We start from the raw sequence: 20,311 nt of genomic DNA on the forward strand, positions 1-20,311 counted from the left end.
GTAAAATCAATATACAGAACGTATTTTGCAAGCTGGGGTGCTTGCATGAACAATCAAAGTACTTGTTTTTCATAGCAGGGGTAACACTTCAGGTGCAGTCTCATCTAGAATATTCGTTTCTTTTTACATGGATTGAATGTTGAATACACGTAAAAAGAAACGAATTTTACTAGCTGGGGTCGTAGTTTGGTGACTATGGTGACATGCGGTGAATTCCGAAAGAACATGATCTGTTTGACTTAAACTGGTACTACTTTTACCAGGATTCATTCAAACTCGAAACCTTCCTCCCGTTGCCATGGCGACGATACAGCTAGTCTCCGGGAGCAAGTTACAAGCGCGGGACACCAACGGATTTTCTGATCCTTACGTCAAGTTGTGCTTGGGGAAGACGAAAAGAAAGAAAAGCAAGGTATCACAGTGCTACTGTGCTTGAACTTGCTAGCTCATGCTGAAGTATTACGCTGCCAGCTAAACATGTTTCCAGTCCGCTGGCAAATCGGTCTTTTTTTACATAACAACAGAACTTCACAATACATGTTTTGCAGTTTTAGTATTTCAACTTGAAATTTGATCTTGGGTTAAAGTTAGATAATGACGATGTATTGATTGAAAACGGCTTCTCATTTCAAGCGATACCACATTGATACAGATCTATCGACTGTATCGCCTTTTATAGGTTCTGAACTAAAATATTTAGTGCCCCTCGGTCGAATTAACTCTTTCGCGCCCAGCATCATTTTAAAATGATTTGCAGTTTAATGCAAAACGCCCAGCATCATTTTAAAATGATTTGAGGTTTAACGCGAATCGCCCAGCATCACTTTAAAATGATGCTGTTTGATGCGTGATATAAAACTTTGTCTTTGTAGCAGAATATCTATAAATTTACTGATCCCTTGTAAAATGCTTATTTTATTGATATTTTCGTGTTTTTCAAAAAAAAAATTGTTCAAATTTGACAAAGTGTGGTTAGGCTGGCATCCAGGCCGGATAGCGACTGTCAAAACAGCGACTGTCATAATGGCGACTTCATAATAGCGACTTCATAATAGCGACTTCATAATTTTTGGATTTATATCATGCCAGTCAGCAGGTTTTGACTTGGAGGCCAAATTTCGAGGTCGCTGTTTTTAATTAATCGAGTTCTTGATGAATCGCTGTCGTGTAGTCGCTCTATTGACAGTCGCTGTTTTTAATTAATCGCTGTCGTGTGGTCGCTCTATTGACAGTCGCTGTTCTGACAGTCGCTATTTGGAACGCGAGCCGGTTAGGCTACTTTAGCCAACAGTTAAAAGAAAAGTATGTAGTAAAGGAACAAGCAGTGGCGTACGCAGGATTTTCTCAAGGGGGGGGGGGGCCATTGAGAGTAGCGTAGCCAGGAATTTTGAAAAGGGGTGCTTTGACGATCGGCGGGCGAAGCCCGACGGCGTTTTCGCTTAAGACGACACCCAGCGGAAAATTTTGAAAAATTACTTTGAATTTGGTGCATTCTGAGAGCATTTTCAACAAAAATGTGGGTATGAATATTCCTGTAAAATGGTGCTGTCAGGTGGCATAGCAAAAGGATAAGATCATGTTTTCATCGGCATTTTTCGGAAATAAAGCTAAGTCTCTATGTTTTCTTGTTGTTAATTCCTGGCTGAGATGTTTGAATGTTTGGTATTGGCAAAACTCGCTCTTTTAATGCAGTTTTGTTTAAAATTAGGCAAGTTTTTTTTAGACTGAAAGCATCATTCCCAAGCATAAAGAGACTGAAAGCATCATTCTCAATATCGTGACGTCCCACGCGTGCCAAAGTGGGGTTGTTAAAAAGCCCAATGGCCCCCCCCCCCCCTGCGTACGCCACTGGGAACAAGGCATGTTTGATTTTTCCTTGACACTTCATATCATTAGAAAGTCCATTGAAGAAAAAAAAATCTTTTTAGGATCTACAGAAAAGGTGGAAGCTTTTTTTTGTAAGATGCTTCATTTTTACAAAATTTTTAACAAAAAAAAAAGTTAAAAAAGTACACATTTTGAAAATACTGCATCTTCAAATATGTTGTATTAGAAAAGTAGGTTCTAACATTTATAGTCAGAACTTGAAATTATCTTTCCCATGAGATATTCCATGTCAAAATACACAATCGGTGTCACGCGTGTCAACTCGTTAAAGTTACAGAAAAATAGCAACAATGCCTGGGTTTTGCGGTCAAACCGTGCAAAATCGCTGGGCGCGAAAGAGTTAAGTTTCCAATGTCTAGTAGTTTTTGAGGGGTAATACATTAAGGGTATACTGCACTTAGATGTTTTGTAGGGTACATGTCTTTTGCGTGTAACAATTTAGTGACATAGTAAAAACGATGATTCATAATTTGTGTAAAAAGTTCAGCGTTTCTCGAAAGCATGCGACTGTGTCTTGCTTGACGACATGCATGGCTGCATTTTTGTTGTGTGACGCTCTTACCAATCTGACATGCAGACGACAAGACAGGGCTTGATAAACTATGGAAAACAACTTTTGCAGCACCTGGGCCTGAAGTACCTAAACATACTTAGGATTCCCTAACACAATGATGGATTTGTAAAAGACACCAGTGGAAGTGAAAATATTGTGTCTAAATGCCTTGTGTGTGAGATCTTATTAACTTTAAAAAATAAATGGATGTTGTTTTGCGGTAATTAAACGAAATTTTTGTTGCTTTATAGATTTGTATGAAAACGTTGAACCCTGTCTGGAAAGAGGAGTTCACATTTTACCTCACCACGCAAGAAACGTCGACACTAGAGGTCACTGTTTGGGATAGAGACGCTTATAAAAAGGACGACTTTATGGGCAGGTAGCGCCCGGCGCGATTTTAAGTATTTGATCATTCTATCTTTATAAAACAACTAATAGTACGGTATTTTTGAAAATCTTCTCTGCACAACCAATCCCCATTCAATGTGAGGCGAAGCTTTCCGCCATATTGTTTCGAATTTAATTCGTTTCTGCTGACGGCGGTTGAAAAGGGCAGTTACGTTTGCTTTACATGTCAACCAGTTGTTGCATCTATTTAAAAAAAGGCAAATTTTGCTGGATGAAAGGAAGCGGTAATGGTCTTCTAACTTCCATCCAGGGTCTACGGTGCGAATATTTAATTTCCACAATGACCTGTTTGTGCGTCATCTTGTGATCCCATCACTTCCGTGTCCTTAAGCAACTCCTACATCTTTGTTCTCGTCTTCTTCTACTTCCATCCTGCTCAATTGTTGAATGCCTGGTCAGTGGTCAACTTCTTTCATTTAAACGTTCTTTCTGTCACAAATTTGACTCACTCGATCAACCCCGCAAGCTTCCCATCTTGATCTTCTCACTACATGTATGGTTTTGCCTTTCTTTGTTTTGCCAAGCTTATATGACGTGGTTACTATTCAATTCATTCTTGCGTGGCACGATTTAAGAAGAATTTGCTTAAAAATTGATTCAAAATTGTGGTTCTTTTAACCTCTTCGTCTCATGTTTTATTGACCACTGTTTATTAGTAAATATTATGATTTATTGGTTTGAAACAGTCTGTGCCCAAGCACCGAAAAGTTTCCATCTTACTTCGTTTTAACGTCCATAGATGTAAATAGTTGACGTTTAGCAGCTCCAACACGCCCGAGCAAATAAAAATGCACAAGAAGGGTGCTGCTGAGATCCGACGGTTTGCCCTTAAACATTTTTTGTTCTGTTTTAGATGCGAGTTAGATCTTTGGTCTCTAGCGCGAGAAGAGACCCATTCCCTCCTCCTGAAACTGGTCGACACTCCAGGGAGCTTGCTCTTCCTGGTGACCATCCATGAAGTAGAACCGGATGACAAAATGTTAACCTCGTTTGACCTGAGCGAACTCCGTGTCAAATACGTAAGTTTCAATAGATTGCTGTTTCATAACTGAATATATACAAAAACAACATGACTTTTATCACGGGAAAAAATCGTTTTCTCTTTGTGTTTTATCGTAATCGACACCGTGGTTTTGCTGGGTTTTGTCTGCTTATAGTTTAACAAAGCAACTCTTGTATCAAAGTTGCAATGCAATTTTGATACAAGTTTCTGTATGTTGTATAAAATTGCAATTTTTCGGTTGAGTTCGACCATGTGCAAACGAGACTTGTGCGGATCAAGGTTAAAACTGTTTGTAACAATTTTACAACGCTAACTTTATAACAAAAAAAACGTTCATGAACGTAACATTCGTCAATGACACACGTCATCAAAATTGTATTCAGATTTATTTAGAAGTTATTTTTGTCGCATAATAAATTATTCAGTTATTCTTCCTTCATCTTTGCATACGTAAATTACGGTATGATGCAGTGCATGAGTGCATTGTGTGCGGTTTAGTTTTGAATAGAGATAAACCCTACTTACAGAGCTCCATAATTTTTGACTGTGCTAATATACAACAGCATGAATATAATGAGTGCTTTGTTTTTATAAGTTCTCGTTTATTGTCTTGAAAGCAGTTCTGTACATTTATTTTCAATTTACTTTAATTTTTTTACTTCAATCTTCACTACGTCAGCATATTCAAAATTTATGTGATGTTGCGAGAAATATTGTCCGTTTGTATAAACTGAGGGTTTCTTGTGAAAATAAACTTCATGGACACAGTTATCAAAACCACATCCACAGAAGCCTCTGCAAACTTCACCGCGATGGCTTGTGCTGTTGGGCAAATGTTTGAGTTGTTGATTCTGAGTTCTTTCTTCATAAAGTCTTCTCTGATCTGCCGCAATTGCACAAATTTGTAGTATCGTGCTATTTCGTTGTGTTTGCTTTCCCAGACAACAAAAGCCGTCACTTTTACATTGATTCTGGGTTGTCACTAGGATTTTGATGACCGTTGCTTGAAACACTTCATTCCAGAGCTTGAGATCTACCTTTAAGGAAATGAAAAACATCGGATTTGCCGAAATTCGCATTGTCTCTGCTTCAAACCTGAAAGCGGCGGATATAACCGGAAAATCGGACCCGTTCTGCGTTGTACAGCTTTGCAACGCAAGAGCACAAACACAGCCTTGTTACAAGACACTGGATCCGGTGTGGAACCGCGCTTTCAACTTGTGAGTTGCTTTTTTGACAACATCGATGTCGAAACTTTCAAATTGTACACAACGTTTTCCGAAATTGCACGAACATATCCCAAAGCACGCGAAGTTATATTATTCTTGTTTGATTGCCATTTTACATCATAGATATAAAAAAGCTACTTTAGATCTAACCACTTTTGTTCACTCCTAAAGATGCGGATAGGGTTGTTTAAACTTTTTAAGTGTGAATGAAAAAAACTTCCATCTTTTACTCTATTTTGCAACTTTGCAACATGAAAATAGTTCAATGCATCAATATTGTCTGTGCCAACCTGGATGAACGGAAATCATTCACTTTTTTTTTCAATTTCAGTCCGATCCATGACATCAACGACATCTTCACCATCACTATATTCGACCAGGATCAGAATTGCGGGAAGGAGTTTTTGGGACGCGTCGACATCCCGATCCTCCGAGCATCCAACGGGTCCGAGAGGACGTATGCCTTGAAAGACAGAAATCTAAAAGAGAGAGTCAAAGGGACCATCACCCTGCAAATCAACCACATATTCAATCCCGTTAGTTCATAAACCATTTTGAAACTCAACTTACAAAGTGTAACTCTGAATTTTGCATCGAAAGAAGATGTTGTGTTAGTCTCGAATGACTCCCAAAAACCTCCCATGTGCTGTTTCATCTTGTGCGCTTTCTTTTAAACGTCTTGTATTAGCTACTATCCACAGTTAGTTAGAAAAAAGACTACCCCATAACAGCTTCGCATAACTATGTGTCCTTGTGTAAGTGTGTATTCTCCTTCAACTTACAAAAATCTCCACTGTTAACTACTACTATATCCTCCTTCTACTAATAATAAAAAAAAACATCGCTAGTAGATTCTGTATTAAATAAAGCGGATATTTGGCTTTATATGAACCTATTTTTGCGTTATCAACATTACTGGATGTTCTAAAACCGTATCTTAAACATCAGATTCGGGCGGCTGCTCGGACACTGCAGCCACGAGAGGAGAACTTCATGGAGGATGCTGCCAAGTTCAAAAAGGATCTGCTCCTCCAGAACTTCACCAGGGTTTGGAGGATAGTCCAGCGCATCATCTCCGCCGCTGAGTTCATCAATTCTTGCTTCACCTGGCAGAACAGGACGAGAAGCGCTGTGGCGTTTGTGGTAGGTCAACGTCAAGTTAACGTTGTCTGACAGTACTTCAATCAAAGTCATAATGATAATAACCCAGACAGCAAATCAATCTTTTTTTACATAGATTCAACGTCTGCAGACAGAATGTAAAAAGCAGTTAATTTTCTGTTTGGGAATGTTCATTTTTATGTAGTGCTGATATCCATGCCACAGTTTCACAAAGCAGCGTCAGCGCAGCCGAGTACAATATTGAACGACTTGCCCGGCTATGCCTAAAAACCTTTCATTTGCGTGATACCAGTCTTAAAACGCTTATTGAAGATTTAAGAGCCACAGCAATCACACAAAGCTCGATGTTTTCCTTCACGTTTCATGCGCCTTGTGTAGGCGCTTCTTCAGTATACAGAACCAATGTGAAACTTATCTATAGTCACATCATGCGATACAATATTGTCCTCCTTCTTCCAGATGTTCTTACTGATTGTGTGGAACTTTGAGATGTACATGCTGCCTGTGGCTCTTCTGATGTTGCTGATGAAGAATTACATCGATATCTTCATCAGGAAGACTCGGCTATCACGACACTTCTTGAATGCTGATGAAGTGCAGAGGGCCAGGTAATTATGGAAAGACATTTAAAAGTGAAGCTTTTGATATGTTAAAGAATATGTCTAAACTTGTGCTAAATGTGTAGAAGAGAAATTATATTCTGTGAGGTCATTTGAAGTGAGATACAAACTTTCTTCACCTGGTTTTATACGGTTAGGAAAGCTCTAAGACCTAAGTGCCTACTGTCTATAATATCTGCCTTTCTTTCCGCTATGTCGGTTATTGACTTGAATTGTTTTTCGTTTCTGTGTTGTAATAACATTGACCTTTGACCCAGAGATAAGGAGAACAGATTCAGTAAAAAATGGCAAATTGAATAAAATGCAATGAACTTTAATTTAGCATGCTACATATTTTAGTGAAAAGTATTCATACACAAGTTTATGGATACCAGTGCAGAGACTTTTTAATTTTTCAATGTATTTTCTGAGTTTATTGTGAAATTCTCCAGTGGTGGTGAAGACGACGATGATGATGATGAAGAAAATGCCAGCAACACAAAATCCAGCGGACTTCTACAAAAGCTCCGAGCGATCGAGGAAGTTCTCACCAAAGTCCAGAACATCCTTGACGCTGTTGCATCTCTAGGGGAGCGAGTTTACAAGTTGGTCTAATCAAACATTCATTAACATCTTTTTTTCTTATAGTAAAGTATTGGTATAAAATTGTTCCCTGATTTGATGCGCTGAAAATTGCAGACGCCATGCACCCATTGTTGATGTTGATGAAGAAAGCTATCTAGTCACAAACGTAGCTTATTTTTTAGCAGTATATTATTTAAAAAGAATATTACTTCATTTAGAATACAGTATTTCATGAAGTTAGCTCTAATTCAGTTCTCTGCTGCAAACAGTGGATAATTTCCTGATAAGATTCTTCCACAAGAGTTCACTAATTCACACATTAAGATTTTTTTTTTCAAAAGCACAGGATGTGAGAGTCGTTTCAAAATATTTCGGGGTTCCTAATTCTGAAAATGCACTTGATTTTTTCGAATTGGTTCTAGATTTTCAGATATAGCCTACAAACCGCCATATTGACCAGATATCAACTCAAAGGTCGTCTTCTTCACAATCCAAATGTTGATGGCCAAGAAATTGATAATTAAAAATAAAATAAAAAGAGTTATTGAGATTTAAACCATCAGTCCCATGTACAGTTGCACACCAACTTCCAACACCTCTTTATGTTGCCAGCACTGTCACATGGAGCGTGCCCTTCCTTGGTTGGCTCCTCGTCTTCCTGCTGGTTGCTGCATGCCTTGTTCTTTACGTCATTCCGATCCGCGTGCTCGTCATATTGTGGGGGATCAATAAGTTCACGAAACGACTGCGGAAACCAAACTACATCTCCAACAACGAGGTTATGGACTACCTTTCAAGGATCCCGTCCAATATCCAGTTGGTACGTTGCCTTTACGTTATTATTGAGCTACTCGGTGAAACACTGTAAAACTGGAATTGATTTTGAACACGAAAAACAACGTTTCATATGTAGTTTTGCAAATTTAAATTATCTTTTTTGTTTAAATGCTTGCTGTGGGTTGATTTCACATTTTAGGAGGTCATAGACGCTCGAACTAGGTTGACCACTTCCCTTTAAGCAGCTCTAGTGTTTGAATAAGAACTTTTCTAATGATTCCGAACAATGGTGAAACAGTAGGGTGTTTCAAAATTTCACCACTTTTAAATTTCAAAACGAGTACCTTATTTTCTGATGGAGTTTTGGCCGCTGATTACGAATCTGGCATTATTTTTTCATTATGACGTCATCTTGAGGGTGCCCCACGCGATTTTTCGCGTTTTTTCAATATCTTGAAAACTACTTGGGCTAGACGTATGGAATTTGTATCAAATGATGCAGAATATACGATTTCCTATCTCTACTTAAGAGTGTTTAAAGTCGTATCTGCTTCAGAAAAAAAGTTATTTGAGAAAAACACTTTTTTATTGTTTTTACATCCATTCCATATCTATAATCTTCGAGCTATATGACAATACATTGTGACGTCAATTCGGTAATTGGTAATAACAATGGTAATTGTTTGTAAATCAACAATGATAATTGTTTGCTGACAATACGGGTCTTAAGGGATAAAAACAATTTCCAATTTGAATTTAGTTGGTCAGTTTTAAATGCAGTGATGTTCGCCCTTCGTTTCCGAAGATGGCCAATGAGACTGAGATCAAGTTTCTTTTTTTAGTGTTGACTTTGGTCAGTGTAGGCTACATGAGTGCGGAGATGGCTGATGAGGCCTATCTGTGCGGTGAAACTTCTGCTGCAGGATGGACATTGGAAGGATGGTTGGCTAGGGCCAGGGTTGTTTGAGGCTCGGGCCTTGCGATGTTCTCGTTTTCTGACAGCAGATAGCGTACGGTGTTTCTCAGCTGATTCTGCGCCTTTATAAATAAGACTGCGCCATGTTGGTCGTTCTGCGGCTAAATCTTCCCACGAATCTACGTCGATGGCGAATTCTTTCATGGAAGCTTTTAAAGTGTCCTTAAAGCGTTTTCTTTGACCACCTACATGACGTTTGCCGTTAGTCAGTTCTCCGTAGAGCAGTTGTTTAGGAATGCGGTGGTTCGGCATCCGGTGGACATGGCCAGCCCATCTTATTTGTGCCTTTTTTACGAGGGTAAGAGTGCTGGGCATGTTTGCTTTACTGAGAACTTCGGTGTCTGGGACTTTGTCCTGCCATCGAATCTTGAGGAGCTTTCGGAGGCAGGAGAGGTGGAAGTGGTTCACCTGCCTTTCGTGTCTCCTATAAAGAGTCGAGGCCTCACATGCATACAGAAGGGTCGTCAGAATAACTGCTTTGTAAACTTTTAGCTTTGTGGGCAGCTTGATTCCCCGCCTCTCCCATACGTTAGACCTCAATCTACCGAAGGCGATAGATGCTTTGGCGATTCTGTTGTTGATTTCCAGGTCAATGGTGGCTGTGTTAGAAAGAGTACTACCGAGATACTTGAAACTTTGACATGCATGTATTATCTGGTCGTTTACAGTGATGAGTGGTTTGCTATAGGATTTTCCAGGGGCTGGTTGATACATTGCCTCTGTTTTCTTAGTGCTGATTGTTAGTCCAAAATTATCGCAAGCAGAGGAGAACTTATTTAAATGCAGTATAAACAGGGATATGGCATAGTTGAGATCTGTTGAGGTTAAGTCTCTGATAGTCTCGAAAAAGTTACTTGGAAATACATTACCAACGTGTAGAGAAGTTATAGAGCACTATCATTGTATTCAGCAGCTTTTAATGGATACAGACACTAAATTTTTGAAGAAAACTCCAGGATTCAATGATATCAAAGATGTAGTTATGAATGACATAGTTCAACTGTGGAGAAGAGCCAGCTTGCCTGCTATCGAGTTGAGAAGTATCCATACAAAACTGAAGCAACTTATTCACAAGTTTGCTGTGGCAAGAAAACGTGCCAAGAAATTGAATCTTATTTCAATCAGCGATGGCTGGCTCGACCAGCTCTTTGATATAGCCTAACCAAGTGCCGGTGTGAAATACCAGATATATTTCAAACGTATAAAGGTAAGCTGATTTGTAGTTGCAGTTTTGACCACAGAGTTCCAGAAAAAGAAATTATGTTTCTGAAAGATCGAAGGTCCGATAGAAGAATGATTTTATCTTCATCCAAAGATGCACTGTTTAATATACATAAGCTGCAGAGTGTAATCAAGTTCAAGCGACGCACCACGGCGGAAGATGATATTGAGAACCCCACATCCAGTAAATTAAGAGCTACAATAAACGGAGGCCTATCCAATTCTAAAGTTTTATTCAATTCGTTGAGACCGCGCCAGTTCGATTTAAATTCTAATGAGACCAACGATGATGTTTTGGAAGCAGAGACGAGTGATAATGTTAGGGACACGCCAACTTATTTCGACCTGGATTACCAACCTGCTCCCAAGCATCTTGCAGGAGGAAAAGCTTACCTTAAAAAACGTTCATTTTCCAGAAAACACGAGAAATCTTTTGGTTCACAACCAAGAGCCGACATGCCATGCCGATGGATTACAACAGCAAGCGGATATCTTCGTCTGTTGATTTTCAACGTCTGTAAACTGGATGGTAACCAAAAAGAAAAACTTACTAGATTGGTATCTTACATAGTTTCAGTCTATCTACCTTCGTTTTTGCTTATTTACCTGATGCCTTCCGCTGCTGAAGGCCCGGGTATCATGATTGTGCAACAAATTTTTTTACTTGCGTACAGAGACCTCGATTCAGAACTTGCAGATGTCGCTTTGAAGTACTTTTACGACCATGCTCTGCAATGGCTGACACCAATAAACATCTCATTAAACGTTTTCTCTGAAGTACCACCTTATTCCGTTGAAGCTGTAAAAACAGTAGCGTTTCCGCAGTCAGTAGATGCCAGAAGTTTACTGCGAGATCGCAAAGCCGGACTTCGAAACTTTTTTACTGCAAAGAGCAAAACTGCTCCTTGTATGATGTGTTGCGATGTTCCGGAGACATTTTGGAAAAAAATTGAGAACAACAACAGAGCGACGGAAAGGATGATTGGGAAATTAAAAGGTGTCGTTAACAACAGGATTATCGATAGCCCATCACAAGCAGGAAAGACAGCTAGATGCTCGCTTCCGTGCGTTTCTTTGTAATTAGCAAACGACCATCATGAACGTTGAAAATAATTTTAGTGTTATGTTAGTTTATAGTTTGTTGTTTTGGTAAAGATACAGCTGAGTGGGATATACTGTATGCTCTTTTATTCCTGATTATACTACTCACGATTGTTTATGTCAGTGGAATTTTCTTAGCATGTGATTTTTCCTGGCCAATCTATCTAGGCTCTTTAGTTGCTAACATTTTTTTTATAATATTGCGGTGTATTTTACTTAATATAGTATTGTATAATATGGACTTAGAACGACTACAGGTTATAAAATCAAATTTAAAAGTAGAAACGCTTTTTAAATTTGAACCCATCCTGCAAATGACGTCACAATTGTAATTGTCAAATAGCTCGAAGATTATAGATATGGATATAAAAACAATAAAAAAGTGTTTTTCTCAAATTACTTTTTTTCTGAAGCAGATACGACTTTAAACTCTCGTAAGTATAGATAGGAAATCGTATATTCTGCATCATTTGATACAAATTCCATACGTCTAGCCCAAGTAGTTATCGAGATATTGAAAAAACGCGAAAAATCGCGTGGGGCACCCTCAAGATGACGTCATAATGAAAAAATAATGCCAGATTCGTAATCAGCGGCCAAAACTCCATCAGAAAAAAAAGGTACTCGTTTTGAAATTTAAAAGTGGTGAAATTTTGAAACACCCTATGAAACAGCCTGTTAAAGGTTTTACAGACTAGTGACTGCATTTGATATAACCAGCCCTGCATTAAAATCTTCTTTGCTGCCCAGGACCAATTCAGGGAACTCCCTGCAAGTCCGACTTTGCGGAACAATAGTAAGAAGAAGCGGTGATGACGTCATGACGTTGAATCAATGTAAAAACGACGGGCTTTGCAGTCGGAGTGATGATGTCACTCGTCCACGTATTTTTTATTTGCACAAGCATTTGATTCTGTACTGTTTTTGTGAATTGCATTGCCTGGAGCTGGAAACGACGGTTTTTACCAGACTTTGAATGACGAAATGCTCTGTGGTCGACAGTGGCTCCATTTCATTTTTGTCAAGTTAAAAAGTGCACTGCAATTTCTACTGTAATCTCGAAAAGCAATTAATCATATTGTTGATGCACTTCTTGTTGCAATCTTTGTCACAACGTTTGTCGTAGATTTTAATGCTTTCCCTTGCGCAACTGCTTTTGTAATTCATGATCAAAGTTTTGCTGCACCAATCATGCATCAACTGTTGTAATTCATTTTGTCCAAGTGTGTTCACATTTTCCCTTTGCACACCGCCTGGTTCTTATATGTTATGTTGCTCGAATTTGCCGTTTGATTATTTCAGTTGGACCACCCAGACAGCACAGCATCCGTTTTTTACATTGATTTACCGTCTGTGTTTTGTCTATTCTACATTAATGTAACTTCTACAGACGTTGAATCAATGCAAAAAGACCTAATTTGCTGGCTGACATTATAAACGTTTATCCGGTATCAAATGGTCTACTTTGTGGAAAAAAAGTTGATATATTTATGTAGTCTATTTGCAAGTGTTGGTTTTATGTACTTTTTGCTGTGATTTTTTTGACAAGAAGTGCTGTTTCTTAATGTTATTTTAACGTTGCGATACAATTTGCAAATGTAGAAACGTGGCGTTTTATCCAGCTGGCTGGAATTTGCACCCCAGCCAACAAAACAGTCTTTTTTGCATTGATTAAACTTCTGCAGACTTTGAATCAATGCAAAAGAGAACTGACTTGCTGACTGGGATTCTACACCCACGTTTTGAATGTGAACAAATGAAAAGTTTGTATCTCTTGAATTCTACCAACATACTTCCTCCGTATTTTCTTGCTTTATTTTATTCATTACATTTGCACTACTGAGCGCAGCGATCAATATGTCATCGCCAAGCCAGGTAAAGTTGTTTTCATATCGTTTTAACGTTTAGCGACGTTGAAACAATGTAAACAATTCAACTTTTGTGACTAGGTACTTTCTGGCGACAGCGAAGGTTTAAAAGTTGTGCATAGTTAATATTATTCCAGTATGGCACTGAAATTTGTGCTGTTTGTTTTCATAATTGACATGGGCATCTTGGTGGAAAGTTCCTGTTTCACTTTGTTCACTAGGATCTAAAGACATTGCCAAACTCGGCTGGAAGGGCGTCCCAGACAGCAAAATCCGTCATTATTACATTGATTTCAATGTAAATATGACGGGTTATGCATGCTGTCTGACGTTAGCAAAGTATAGGGACAGGATTTACAGTACTTATACTTGGTGTTAGAATTGTGTCATTTTACTATAGGAAATTCAACCAGCGGTTTTCCACGGCTATCATAACCTTGGCACAAGTGTAGAACAATATCACGCAAGCTTTTAAGTTGGTTAAGGGGAGAAAGCAGCTTACCAAAGTCTGTTATTCCAGAGCTATGTGTACATACTACATAGCGTCAACATATTTGTATTCATACACGATTTATTTGACCCGCTGTCAAATAAGGCATGATGCTTCGTAGGCCTACCGTCGTTATCTCACATGAGTTGGTCGTGGCAATGCTTTGTTTATGGCAAGCCTAGGGATGGTAGCAAGTCATTTGGTTGTCTTGCACTAATGTCACTAGTCGTATTGAAAATTATGCTTTTGGCTTACATTTGCATACAGTTTTTACTTTTTGTATCATCAACTTGGTCGACTATTTGAACATTTGATTAAAAAAAGGAACGAAAATTCAAGTTTTTGGAATCATTTTGAAAGAAAAGATTTACGCTGAATTTTGTCCGTTGATCTCATTTATAGGCTGTTTCTCGTTCTTTATACGCATCATGTTGGTATGGTTGTCATAACGAGACCAAAGCTTCTCTCCCCTTTCTGGTTCTTTCAACGTGGTAGGCTACATTGGCAGCCTAAGGTCTGTAGAAGCTTAAACGACGAAAAAGTACTTGGTAAGCACAGCCCACGACATGTCTTTGGGGCATTACATTTTTTACAACTGGTCTTTGAGACCTGCTGAAGCATCTGTGCGAGATAAGCCATATACCCCGCGAGGTCGATGTTGATTGGGTGACAATTTAAAAGCGGAGTTGTGAAAATCACCCAGGGGTGACCACGAATCATAAACTTGGCTTATCTGCTTTCATTCTTGTAGGCAAAGATGTTTTAAACTCGCGATTAAAGCTAATACGGAAAATGTTGAACCAATAGGACAATAATTTGCCGTTTAACAATTACCCCGATGGCTTAAAATGGCGTCGTTGACGTCACAGGCATAGTAATTTGTTTCAAATATTAATCATATGTAAACATAGTTGTTGAGAATAAGCGATCTTCCTGGCGTCAGCACTACCTGACGCAATTGACTGACGAAAGCAGAGGTTGAGAACTATGTGGCATAAACCAGTGGTGCGATATTGATGAGCCCAGCCTTATGGGTGAAACACGTATCTATCGCTGTCAATTTTTGCTACTGTACACTCGACCGCTGAGAAGCAACATTGTTCACATTGAACTAAACTTTAAGTTTACAATGAGCAGGTTAACGGCGATGCGTTGGACTGCCAACTTCAACAGACTTACGCTAGGGGGGGATTTAGACCAAAATTGTTTCATCCTCTGGGAGCACTGAATGGAGAGCACTCCATGCGTTGCTCAAGCGCCTACCCCAGAGAGTCGAATTATGCAGTGCCGCGTGACCTTGAGTCCGGCGAATAACCACTGAGCTAACAGTTCCGTCATAGCTTGCTGCTCTTGCTTGTAAATTTGTAACGCAATATCTCAGGAAGATTTTGTAGCTCGTGGTCTTTGTCTAGAGTCGATATATTGAGCTGATTAATCTGCTCGCTGTGTATGACAAAATTGAGACTATTCGACTTCATGATTAGCACCAGTTATGGTTTTTCAAACAGCATCTCTTCCCAGCCTACTGGTTAATGAAACCGAATTTTTAGTTGATGCGAACCAGAAGTCTTGATCAGAATGATCACACCTTGCAGCGACCATTCTGATAATTTTGTTATAAAAATTTTTGATTTGCTATAGCATTTACTTGCACTGAAAAACCTACAATGCATGTTAGGCTACGTCAATCCTGACGTCTGCCTTGCAAGAACCTGTTAAAATATACTTGGCCTGAATTAACAACTGAACTTTTGCCTTCATATGGAAATGACAAAATTTTGCTCATTAGCCTTTATTGTTCAATTAATTAAAATTATTAATTGCATGCAAACAGGTAAAATAATCATTATTATCAATTAGGCTACTTTAATTGTTCATTCAGTGGTGTTCACGTATGTGCCTATTGCTGTTTTTGTGAAAAATCATTATTTGCTCTTGGAAGCAAACTATTGTGAACTAAGCTTTTTCTGTTATATTTTAACTTTTTTAACACAATTATGTCCAACTTTAGTTTTTAAGCAGCGCAGTCACTAAACATCTGATAAGTTTGCTATTTTAAATGAGAAGTAGCATCAGTTGTAAACCAAAGTAAGAACTGAGTTGTGGAATGGCAATAATATCGTTGTGGAGGTCCGAAAGTTACTGTAGGCTGCATGGGCGTGGTATCTTACTTCGTCAGGCCGTAGCCGACCAATAGCTTTGTAAAAATAGCGCTAAGGTTTACTCTCGGTTAGCAAACTAGCGTTAGGGTGGACCGTAGACGGCAAATGATTTCTAGTGCACTGTCAACCACTGGTGGATTAAGGTTTTAAGGGCCCGAGACAGAATTTTATGTGGGCCCACTTTAGCACGCTTCTTAATAAGTATCGCCATTAAACTCCGCAGTGATATATGTATTATCCCTAGTAGGATTTATAAGCAGATAAATAAAAGCAATGATTATATTTATAAGCAGATAAATAAAAAGCAATAAGCAGATAAATAAAAGCATGATTATTATTATATCAGATCTAAGATCTACCACTTTCCTTGTAGGGCTCTTCTTGGGAAAACACAATTTAACCCGCCCAGACCTTGAAGGCCACTGGTATCGAAGAAAGAATAGTAGCTAATCTCTGAAAGATTTGACCGAGACAATTGGCCTCCTTAACCTTACGTGATTTGCAGGGCATTTTAATACTTCCAAGTGCTTTTTTTAGGAGTCTAATTTATCACTTATCTAGTTTTAAACTGATTTCTGTTACAATGGCGTTGGATGACAAATTTGATTCCACTGTTTCAACGCTGCGTTCAATTGTCAAAGTGACAAACCAGACGCAAGATACGAATGGGAAATCTCTCCATGAAGAAATTATGGCTGGAGTTATTCTAGCTATCAATTTCTATTTATTAATCGTTACTTACCGGTATCACTTCAAATATGGTAAAAACAAATTAAGGATAACTAACACAATTTTCAGTACAACTGCTACTACATTGTTATTACGAATAATAACATTAGAAACTCGAATGAGAATTGGACATCTATCTGACATCCTTTGTGAACTTTTGAGACTAGTGTCAACAATATGTTACGGACTCAACAAATCGCTTCCATATGTTATTTTGTGGATTCGACAGAAAGAAATTTACGTCAAGGGAAAGCAGTCCATTCTTTTTACAACTCGAATTAAAGTCGTAAGCTGGGTTACTTTAGTTGGGATTATCATCTTTCAAGTTGTTTTAACAACTTTACAGATAGTTTTTACAAAATTGATTGCAACTGAGGCCGGCTGCAAAATTGAAAGCACAGTATCTTTCATGAAGGTTTTCAAAATAGCTTCTCCAGCATTATTTGTGGCTGCAACTGTTTTTCAACTCACATTACTTGGCCTTGTGACGTATCCACTAGTTCAGCACAGTGCCAAGAAAAAATTTGCAAACAAAAACATGAGAAAAGTTATTTCACGCTTAGCATTTTGTACTTTGATGTGCATCATCACTGATTTATTATTCCTCATCACAAAATACATCAAGCCACCTGGACCAATTGCTTTGTTCACATTCTTGGCGTCTTGCTTTGACCAAACTTTCAATTTAATGGCAGTCATTTTCTCTTTTGTTGATTACTCGCAAAGGTATTGGCCATTTTGGTTCAGACAACAGAATTCATCAGTTTTTAGACCTGCAGCGGCAAAGTTGGCATCTCAATGCTTTGTCTTTGAAGACCGTACCGCACAAAACAGATGTAACTTAACCTAAATTTATACAGTGAACGTGGCTGTAGGTTTTCAATTCCTTTGTTCAGGTTACGTTGTGTATTTTGTTTAAATTACGTTCTATGTAACGGTACCGTAGTTAATTTTCTACCTGCGTTCATTGTCGCTTCTACCTTTTTCTAGACCTCTGCTACAACTTGCGAAACAAAAACACAGCAAGTAACAACAATGTTCAAAAGATGTTTGTTAATCTACAGTGCCATCACACTCTACTCCATGGAAACGCCACTACCGTATATTCAAAACTCCTAAGCAAAAGGAATTGACTTAACATCTTTTTGCCATCACTCTTCCTGCAGCAAATATTTTCACATTTAGTGTATCTACGTTATTTGCTTTGAGGATGTACATTTTCATGGCGCACGAAATATCATTGAAGTATTAGCGACCCAGACGTTTAATCAATGCAAAAAATGATTGTTTTGCTGGCTGCGGATTTATATCTTTCTACGTTTAGCGCACGTTCTTATTTCTTGGATAAACGCTGCAGTCACTACAAGAAAAGTAGGCTACAGGTTGATCTTGAAAACCGTCCAGATTTTTCATTGTTCAGCAACTGTGTCGTCGTAATAAACTTAATAGTATGTACGTTTTTACAATGTTTGTAGCAACCGGGCCGTTGTACTGCAACTTTAATTGGTAAGTAAACATAAAATTGTTTTGTCAACGAAAAAGCAAGCTTCTAGAAGAGCTTGTTCTGCAATTACACTTAGCAAATGAAATAATTTGATACCAATCGCACTTCTACTGCAAGCGGAAACTACTGCTTAGAAAGGTCACGGACCCTTAAAATCATTCTGGGCCTAGGTTCAAAACCACCCCCGGATCACCCTGTCAAAGCTACTGATCATGTTTAGTTTTCATGACCAACAATTATAATTGGGGCAATTTGACTTGAAATATGAACTGCAAATGCAATTGAAAGAATTTTAAGTAAATGAAAGTTTAAAAAAAATTCATGAGCCTATTGTAGGCATATGGTTGTTTCTTTGTCTTTATCTCCCTGTCAATAAAATCGAGTAGCAAAATCTACTGAATTTTGGGTCAACAATTTGTCTGAATTTGCGCCACACTCAACAGCTGATGAAGGTGATCCTTGATAAAGGTAATCCTCATCAAGCATGATGAAGTTGAAGCAATCTGGCTACAGGCCTACAACGATCCGTTTATACTTCTATGTCGTTTTGAGTAGTAGCCTATTGAGGCTATTGTCAGTGCCGGATTTACCATTAGACTATAAAGGCTAAAGCCTAGGGTCTCAAGATTTAGGGGCCTTAAAATTTGAGGTGTTACCACATATATTTAAAAACGTTTAAAAGGGTATAATTGTAGAAACTCTCATTTTGTAGGCTTATGACGTGGAATTTTCTGGCAACCAGTTCTAATAAAGTGGATATAGCCAGTGGTGGATTTCCAGAAGATTAGCTTCCGGAGCGCTAGTTTTTTACTTTCCAAATGCACTAGGTGCCGTAGAAGAAATTCAGAAATATGTCTTTATAAGACTTTGAAACAACACACTTGATGTACCTAAAACGTTGCTAAAGTAAGTATCATGGTCTATAGATGGTATAGCGTTGTTCAATGCAAATATTCATATTTTAGTGAAACAATAATACAAAAAAATACAAGTTATAGCCTAAAAAAAAAGAAAAAAAATTGTTTTTAGTTTTTTCCACTTTTGATTTTTGATTTTTCAAGTTATAGCCTCCAATTTTTAAGACACTTATCGTATTCAAAATCATAAAACCTCTGGCGACTTCGGGTCTCAATTGCCGGGTTACGTCCATGGCGTAATCAGGATCCAACATACTTCGCTGGTTAAAAATTTCTCAGTGAAGGACCGATCATGCGTATAAAGAGTAAACTTGAAACAGTTACAGTGTGTAGAGAATCACGGTCAGATGTCAGTATGAGGTTCATTTGTGAAAATCCGCGCTCACACTCGCTCGATGAAATTGGAAGGGATTATAGTGACGCTATCAAATTTTGAAGACTATGGGATCTTCTTTTCGTAGTTATATATTTACGAAGTCCTCTCACAGCAGCTTCGCGTTCATCTAAGCGCAGTCTCTTTGCCACTTCAATGATTTCGTTTTCTTCGTGTGTCATTAGGCTACTGTGTCCTCTGGCCAAATAGTTGAATCAAGTATTTTTCAGCTGTTAATAAATGACAAGTCTGTTGAATTCAACAAGCGATCTTGGATGGAATTTCTAAAGTGATTATACACCCTTCTCTGTTGGGTGGAAAATATCACCCATTGGTAGGGTGGAAATGACTATTTTTCCCAATAGGCTATGGGGTGGGAATGAAAAAGTAGAAGTGTAATTTTTAGACCACCCCTAGAAGTGGTTAAAACTACACTTTTTGATTTACAGTGAGAAGATGCGGGGATTCATTAGCGGGCTATTTCTGCAATTGTTTACATGTAATTCTACACCTTTGAATTCTAAGTTTTCTTCAGCATCCTTAGCAATGCCATAATGTCGTCCGGGTTCGTTCCTTCATGTTTCCATTAATTTTGCAAGATTATTAATTTTGTTATCTGCATCTCAAATAGTAGCCTACATGCTCTGTTTTACAATTCAAGGCTTAGGCTATTTCGGTTAATTCTTGCGAGTATTCGTACATCAAAGCCAAATCCAACAAGAAATCCGTGGATGTTATCTTCGACAAGAGTCCTTGATATTTCGCACGTTTCTGAGAATCTCTTGTGTCACTAATAGCTCCTTT

At 38.4% G+C, this 20,311-nt stretch overlaps 1 protein-coding gene across 1 annotated transcript in view; it reads left to right on the forward strand.

The window, feature by feature from the left end:
* LOC145776009 (multiple C2 and transmembrane domain-containing protein 1-like) overlaps positions 1 to 14,153 on the forward strand; it is a 28,090-nt gene extending 13,937 nt beyond the window's left edge. The window contains exons 8-17 of the mRNA XM_082587419.1: positions 264 to 412; positions 2,692 to 2,822; positions 3,705 to 3,870; positions 4,878 to 5,074; positions 5,415 to 5,619; positions 6,032 to 6,226; positions 6,665 to 6,813; positions 7,257 to 7,409; positions 8,002 to 8,209; positions 12,215 to 14,153. Coding sequence (XP_082443545.1) covers positions 264 to 412; positions 2,692 to 2,822; positions 3,705 to 3,870; positions 4,878 to 5,074; positions 5,415 to 5,619; positions 6,032 to 6,226; positions 6,665 to 6,813; positions 7,257 to 7,409; positions 8,002 to 8,209; positions 12,215 to 12,277 — 1,616 coding nt within the window. The 3' untranslated portion in view covers positions 12,278 to 14,153. The remainder of the gene's footprint in view (positions 1 to 263; positions 413 to 2,691; positions 2,823 to 3,704; positions 3,871 to 4,877; positions 5,075 to 5,414; positions 5,620 to 6,031; positions 6,227 to 6,664; positions 6,814 to 7,256; positions 7,410 to 8,001; positions 8,210 to 12,214) is intronic.
* Positions 14,154 to 20,311: the final 6,158 nt, after the last annotated feature.

This window comes from Aplidium turbinatum, chromosome 8, assembly GCF_918807975.1.
Source record: "Aplidium turbinatum chromosome 8, kaAplTurb1.1, whole genome shotgun sequence".
Taxonomy (NCBI): Eukaryota; Metazoa; Chordata; class Ascidiacea; order Aplousobranchia; family Polyclinidae; genus Aplidium; species Aplidium turbinatum.